A 7,567-nucleotide genomic window follows, 5' to 3' on the forward strand; every position below is an offset into this window, starting at 1 on the left:
ATGGACAGCCATATAACGCGCACAAGTAAAAGGCTGAGGTGTTGCTATTACGAACCAGTCATTAAGAAAACCAGAGCAAAGGTTCATCTTGTGGACCTTTCTGAGGATCTTCTGTCTGTGGTTCTATCAAAATTACCGATAAAGGACGCAGTGAGAACTGGTCTTCTGTCAAGTAAATGGAGGCACATGTGGAGGGGTTCCTCCAAACTGAAATTCGATGGTATCACTGTGTGCGGCAGCGGTGTGTTTGGGCGACAAGAGTACACTCAGAAATTCAATTACAATGTTAATGCAGTCATGCAGCAGCATCGATGCATGGTTGTTGACGAGCTGGTGATCAAATTTGGATTCGACAGCAGGCTAGTGGATCATGTCAATACTTGGGTTGGTTTTGCTGTATCATCACGGACGAAGAGTCTTGCCCTTGATTTAGCACCAGCCAACTTCATGGGCCGTACTGATCAGTACAAATTTCCTATCGAGCTTTTAGACAAAGGAAGCATATTTCGGCTTCGTCATCTTAGACTAAGCTTTACATCATTCGAACTACCCCCTCAATTCATTGGTTTCCCGAATCTGACAACACTTGACTTGCACATGTTACGTGTCACTCGGAAGGATCTTCAAGATATGCTGTCAAATTGCGTTAATCTTGAGTGGCTCAGTATGATTAGATGCCATTTGAATGATGAGCTGACAGTAGCTCGTCCATTGTCAAAGCTACTCTACTTAAGTGTAGCGCACTGCAACATAACCAAGATAGTACTCAATACTGTGAAACTCAAAACTTTCATGTTCTATGGGCGTCTGTATCCTATTGACCTTGGGTGTGCTCCAGAACTGAAACACGCGTTTCTTGAGTTCTATTCGTCTGTAACGCTTGAGCATGCTTTGACTGTACTTCCCAAAGTTATTTCAAGTGTTCAAGATCTGACATTGCGTGCTACTTTTCCACTTAAGGTTTGTTGTCTCACACTTGCATCAGTATCTAAGTTGTTTTATCAGTTCTCTCTCTTAATGACCATTTATTATCTACTATTCAGATGCCCTTGCTGATGGAAACCCCGTGCAAGTTTTCCCAGTTGAAATATTTACATTTGTGGTTGATTCTAAGACATGAAGAAGCTAGCAACATTCTTTCTTTGGCTTCTTTTTTGAGGGCTGCTCCTTACGTTGAAAAGTTAGAGATGCATGTAAGTATTCCACTCGCTTCTTTCTGCTAGAACAAGATTGATTAGTTTACTATGAATTATGCCTCTCATCATGTTTCTTGTCTCAAACTTTTGCAGTTTAGCGTTTATGATTCCATGCATGAGGTCTCGAAGCCTATCAAGAGCCTTCCACGGTGTCCACATAATTATCTGAAGAACCTGCATATTACAGGATTTTCAGGAACAACAGGGCAACTTGAGTTTCTTGTGCATGCTGTTGAAAATGCCCCGCTCCTGAAGATGCTGACGATTAAAGGTGCTGACTTGACCGGTTGTGATCTGGATCACATAGGGAAAAGAAGGTTCTCTTTTCAGTTTCGAGAATTGGAGAGAGTGTATCTTCGTGGAATCATTTCACCGAATGCGGAGCTCCGTATTATTTAGCCTCGGAAGGGTGATTCAACCGTGCGAAATGTTTAGCGGCACTTCTATGTGCAACAACTTGCATGTATAATTCTGTAGCAAGTAGTATGTCTGAGTGCACAACTCATTCCTTCGCATAACTTTCGTTGAAGAGAAGGTACTTATGTGTATGTAATCATATATTGTGAGGGAAAAGTACATGTTACACCCTCTAAGGAATTCTCTCTGTTTAGTTTCTTTTGGCTCAGATCATCTCCTAACTGAAAACTTATGGTCCACTTGACTTCCTAAACCAGGATTCCTGCTGTAATGGCTGGGATTTGCTCCCAAATCTCGCCGTGTTCCCATATACATATGGGCATTTTAGTTCAATTCCATCTGTTGTATAATTCAGATTCAATGTTTCATAACTACATACCCATCTAGTACCTGAAAGAGGGAATGAGTCCTACGTTTAAATTCTCCATTGAAGGATTTGAAAAGCCAATCTCCTAAACTGGAATCCTATTCTCAGACACACATTACCAGGCAACAGCGGTCAAAATTCAGGCAAACAAAAATCCCATCGCATGATCGATTGCCAGAATCCTACTGTATTCGAATCAGAGAACTAAATCAGCCAGGGAAGCGAGAGCATACTGTCGAGTCGCTTCACCTCGCTCTGCCAATGGCTGATCTCGTTGGCCAGCCATTTGGCCTGGCCGACTTTAGCCTCAAGAAGGGCAGGGTCTTCCACGAGATGAAGAAGCCCGCCCTGCGCGAGAACTTGCCTGACTCCCTGAGCCTCTCTCAGCGCCATGTCTGGCGAAACGCGTACCCGCACCTCCACGCCGGCGAACGCAGCGGCGACCGCCTTGTCGGCGTCCTCCCGCGTGCAGACGGTCTCCAAGTGGGACGTGGGCTCCAGCAGCACCTGCAGCGGAGGAGGTGGCAACGTCGGTGGCAGCGGAGTAGCCTCACGCTCCGAGAGGGGAAGCGGCGGAGGAGGCAGGCGCAGGCCCAGGCTTGCGCCTAACTCTGCCAAGAACGTCTCCGCCGCCTCCTGGTTCTTCACCCGATTGATCTCGTCCAAGTCGGCCCCGAGCCGAGGAGGACTAGGGGCCAGCGGCGAGCGTGCGGAGCCGCCGTCCTCGCCACGGCCCACGGGCAGTAGGTCGGAGACGATCTTCTTCCTTGTCGACAGAAGGGCCGCCGTTCCCGGCCTCGAGACCCGGGGAACCAAAGGAACCGCCGCCGCCACCACGGCCCAGGGCACCGTCGTCGAGGGACGCGCCGCCGTTCCCGGCCTGGAAGGCGCTCGCGAACGTTCTTGGGTATGGCCTGCCGTTGAAGAAGTGGGTCCGCAGGCGGCGGGCGCGCTGTTCGGTGACCTCCCTGACCGCCGCCTTGAACAACGGTGTCTCGACCACCCGCGGCTGGCCTGGTGGCGGCGAGCGCCTCTGCTGGCGCCGGGGAGAGCCCTTCACGCGCACCATTGCTACTCTGTTTCTTGGTTTCTTGGGTGGGGGATTTTGCGGTAAACCAACCGCCGAGGCTTGTAACTATACCGTTGATGCTAGGGAAATTAGGAACACGGGCCCTTTTCTTGATGGGTGGAGGTGTTTGGGCCTCATGGGCTTTCGATCTTCTGGACCTTATATATTTTAGCTGAAGACATATCCATCTCATCATCTCATCGTTTACAGTTCCCTCAAAAAAAAAACCCATTGTTTGTATAAGCCGGGTTATTACGCCTTTTTTAGATTTTAGACAGTCCTTTTTTATTCAGTCCTTACAGAATCTACAAGGCCTGTCTCACGCATGAAACACATTTGGAATTGGTAACACAATCTGTTGTTGCCTTTGGTGTGGAGAACAATGAAATTAAGTTTAACTTTTTGAACTAGGTTCGACACAACTAATTTGGTGGTTCCGAGGATGGCATGTATGCATTTAAATAGTTCTACTGAGATATGCGAAATGATCCTCATAAAAAATGTGAATCTGATGCGCTAAAGTTACACTTGTTTTCCTTTTTGCTGAGAGAGAAAGCTAAAGAATGGTTGTTAGCATTATCTAAGGGCACTATAACTTCATGGAAAAATTGTCGCAATATACTTATGACTAAGTTTTTCACACCTGTTAAAACTATGCAACTACGTTCTAAGATTATAGGCATTATACAACAACATCGCGGGCCACTAGTGCTTGCGTGGTAGAGAATTAAGGAGTCCGTAGAAAACTGTCCTAACCATGGGATGGAAGAATGGCTAATACTTCACTTATTTTTATCATGCACTTAATCCCATGTCTAAGTCTATGCTTGACACTACAGCCGGAGGCATATTCATGATAAAGGAGATAAAGTATAGCGGCAAAACTGCAAAATGATATGTAAGATAACTACTCCGAGTGGCATGTGGAAAGATCCCGCACAAGAAAGTTGAACTCCGTCACCGAAGAAAAGAATGAAGACCTTACAACAAAAGTAGATGAACTTATAATATTGTCAAAGGCAAACCTCAAGTTAATGCCATTACTAATGCTAAGTTCCGGGAAGTAGATTTTGTAGCTCGCAATAATTTTAGCCCTCCATCAAGGAGTCAAAACCGTGGCTCGAATTTCCAAAATCCATATCATAACCTTGCAGAGTTCCCAACTATTACAACAACAAGGGTAACAATGGTAACCTCCAATCACTAGAAGATTCTGTTAAAACTTTTATGGGAGCTCAAACATTGCAAAATAATCTTGTTATTAAAATGATTGTTAATCATGAAACTAGCTTAATGCAACTATCTAAGCAAGTTTCTTTTATGAAATCTGATCTGCGGGATAAAACAAGGACCGTGGAGGCATAATTGGCCAAGATAGCTGAAAGCCAAACACTAGTCCTTAATGATTTAATATCCAGGAACACATGAGCCTAATTCAGTTCTAGATCTTAAAATGATGAGAAGTAGTGTTGATGATGATATGCCATAAGAGCTAGACTATAGCTATGCCCCCGCACCCGACTATAGCGTGGATGATCTAGTGAAATGATCACTTTGAAGAACCATAATATTGAAGGAGATAATGAAGGCGTGTACCAACACTTTATTAATCAAGTTGCTATCAAGGTATGTGAGCTCGAAATGGATTAAAAGAAATTATCTGAAAAACTTACTGATAAGCTAGATGATATCTTTGAACCAACTGGAAAAATTAATGTTGGACTGAATGAGATTGATGCACTATGTGATCTTAGTGCAAGCGTTACTACAATTCCTAAAAGTTATTTTGATAGACTTAATAAAGGTACATGAGCTTGAATTGGATTACAAGTTGTAGGCATCTCAAGGAAAATATAGTTGTGCAATTAAAGAATGTCCATCACTTATTGATCTTGTTATTGTTGATATGCTTGAACCTCCCATAGCATCATAGCAACTATCAAACTTGGTATGCCATTTTTTTAATAACTGTGGAAGTCTTGATTAATCTACACAGAGGAAACATGAGGTTTGAATTACCCTTGCAAAAACCTTTTCACTACAACACGACAGGCGTGACCTGGTGAACGGGTAGTTTGAGCGACTAGAGGGGTGAATAGGCGCTAGTTAATTTTTAGACCTTTTCAATTCTAAGGAAAGTGCAAGAAAGTAAAGATAATTTAAAGGCAGGTGAATACTAAATGATGCAAAGCACAAAGTAAGACAACAACAACAACAAGGCATGGGTAACAAGAAATGGAAACAAGTAAAGGAGCAAGGGTGAAGGGAACGATACAACCAAGTGGAGACGCGAGATGAGTCTATGTTTCCCGTAATTTCTTCCCAAGGGAAATACATCTACATTTCGAGAGGTGGGCACCGCTAAGGACACCTACCGCCACAAATGTGTCACCTTCTTCTCCGGTGAGTCCACCACCAAGGTGAACCCACTTCTCCACTAAGATTGCCAATCGAGGTGTCAAGGCCTTCACACAAGGTTGGGGCAGATCTCCACAACTCAATTGGAGGCTCTCATCGCCTTAAAGAATTAGTACACACACCAAAGCTAGCTTCATGGTGGCATCTCAGGAAGTATCCCCACCAAGGGTTTCTAGGGTTACAAGTTCCACTACAGAATAATTGAGGGAATTCAAAATTTCTTAGGTAGATAGGTAGATCAGTCCCTCTTATTTCGATTCCCGAATAATTAGGTTGAATTTTTAGCTAGAGAGGGGGATCCACGGAGTTTAAGATCAACAACAATGGATGAGAGTTAGTCTTCAAAAAATACATCAGGTTGGGGAAGAAGAAGCCTTTATAAAGGCGATACTCATATGCCTATTACACCTATTGGGGGGCATTCCAGAGTAGTGGGGGACGAACATTCCGAGATGGGGTGCAAACATCGTGAGACTGAGTTACTTGACCATACGATTATAGACACCCCCCTAAACTTGGAATATCCGGCCAGTTTCTGTCCCCCTATTGTGGGGTGGCAAGTTCCTAGTGGGGGTGTGATACGTCCAAAACGTATCTACTTTCCCGAACACTTTTGCTATTGTTTTGCCTCTAATTTGTGCACTTTGGATGCAACTAACACGGACTAACGCTGTTTTCAGCAGAACTGCTCTGGTGTCTCGTTTTTGTGCAGAAATCCAACTTTCGGGAAAATCCTCGGAATTTATGCAGAAGGCCCTATTTTCCTAGAATAATGACGGAGCCAGAAGGACAATTAAGGTGGAGGCCCGAGGGCCCCACACCATAGGGCGGCGCGGCCTGTGGGGCCCGCGCGGCCCTGTGGTGTGGCCCCCTCGGCCGGCCTCCGACGCCCTCCTTCGGACTATTTATCGGCCTCGACCTAAAAACGCACGGGGAGAAGTCGAAGTCGCCAGAAACCCTCCAGAACGCCGCCACATCGCGAAACTCCGTCGCGGGAGCCAGAAGTCTCCGTTCTGGCACTCCGCCGGGACGGGGAATTGGAGGAGATCATCACCGCCATCACCGCCAACGCATCTACATCAACCAGCCATGTTTCCCCCATCCATGTGTGAGTAATTCCCCCGCTGTAGGCCGAAGGGGATGGTAGGGATTGGATGAGATTGGTCATGTAATAGCATAAGATTGTTAGGGCATAGTGCCTAGTGTCCGTAGTTGGTACTTTGATGATATTGTTGCAACTTGTTATGCTTAATGCTTGTCACTAGGGCCCGAGTGCCATGATTTCAGATCTGAACATGTTATTGTTTCATCATGATATTCATTGTTTATGGTCTTACCTATAAGTTGTATACACATGTCGCTGTCCGGAACCGATGGCCCCGAAGTGACAGAAATCGGGACAACCGGAGGGAATGGTAGTGATGTGAGGATCACATGTGTTCACGGAGTGTTAATGCTTTGCTCCGGTACTCTATTAAAAGGAGCACCTTAATATCCAGTAGTTTCCCTTGAGGCCCGGCTACCACCGGCTGGTAGGACAAAAGATGTTGTGCAAGTTTCTCATTGCGAGCACGCACGACTATATATGGAACACATGCCTATTGATTGCTTTGTACTTGGACACCGTTTTATTATTATCTGCAAATGCCCTGCTATGATTGTTACATGAGTTTCTCTCATCCATGCAACGCCCGTTCATCCGTCCCCGTGCCTACGTATTTTTAATCCTGCTGTTTACTAAAATCACTATCGCTGTCTTTGTTACTCGTCGCTGTTATTTCACTACTGCTACTGCTATAAAACTGTTACTACTGATAAACTCTTGCGAGCAAGTTTGTTTCCAGGTGCAGCTGAATTGACAACTCCGCTGTTAAGGCTTCCAAGTGTTCTTTGTCTCCCCTTGTGTCGAATCAATAAATTGGGTTTTACTTCCCTCGAAGACTGTTGCGATCCCCTATACTTGTGGGTCATCAAGACTATTTTCTGGCGCCGTTGCCGGGGAGCATAGCTTTATTTGGAAGTTCACTTGGATTAATATTGTTCGCTGCAAATTCTCCATCATGGGTAAACCTCGCGATACTAAGATCGCCATATTACCAT

General features: G+C 45.1%; 1 protein-coding gene across 1 annotated transcript; it reads left to right on the forward strand.

The window, feature by feature from the left end:
• Positions 1-1,810, forward strand: LOC139833558 (F-box/LRR-repeat protein At3g26922-like). The gene is made up of 3 exons (XM_071823861.1): positions 1-960; positions 1,044-1,193; positions 1,290-1,810. Exons 1-3 carry the CDS (start codon positions 1-3, stop codon positions 1,593-1,595), a joined length of 1,416 nt encoding a protein of 471 aa, XP_071679962.1. The 3' UTR covers positions 1,596-1,810.
• Positions 1,811-7,567: the final 5,757 nt, after the last annotated feature.

The sequence above is a fragment of the Lolium perenne genome, chromosome 7 (assembly GCF_019359855.2).
Source record: "Lolium perenne isolate Kyuss_39 chromosome 7, Kyuss_2.0, whole genome shotgun sequence".
Classification (NCBI taxonomy): Eukaryota; Viridiplantae; Streptophyta; class Magnoliopsida; order Poales; family Poaceae; genus Lolium; species Lolium perenne.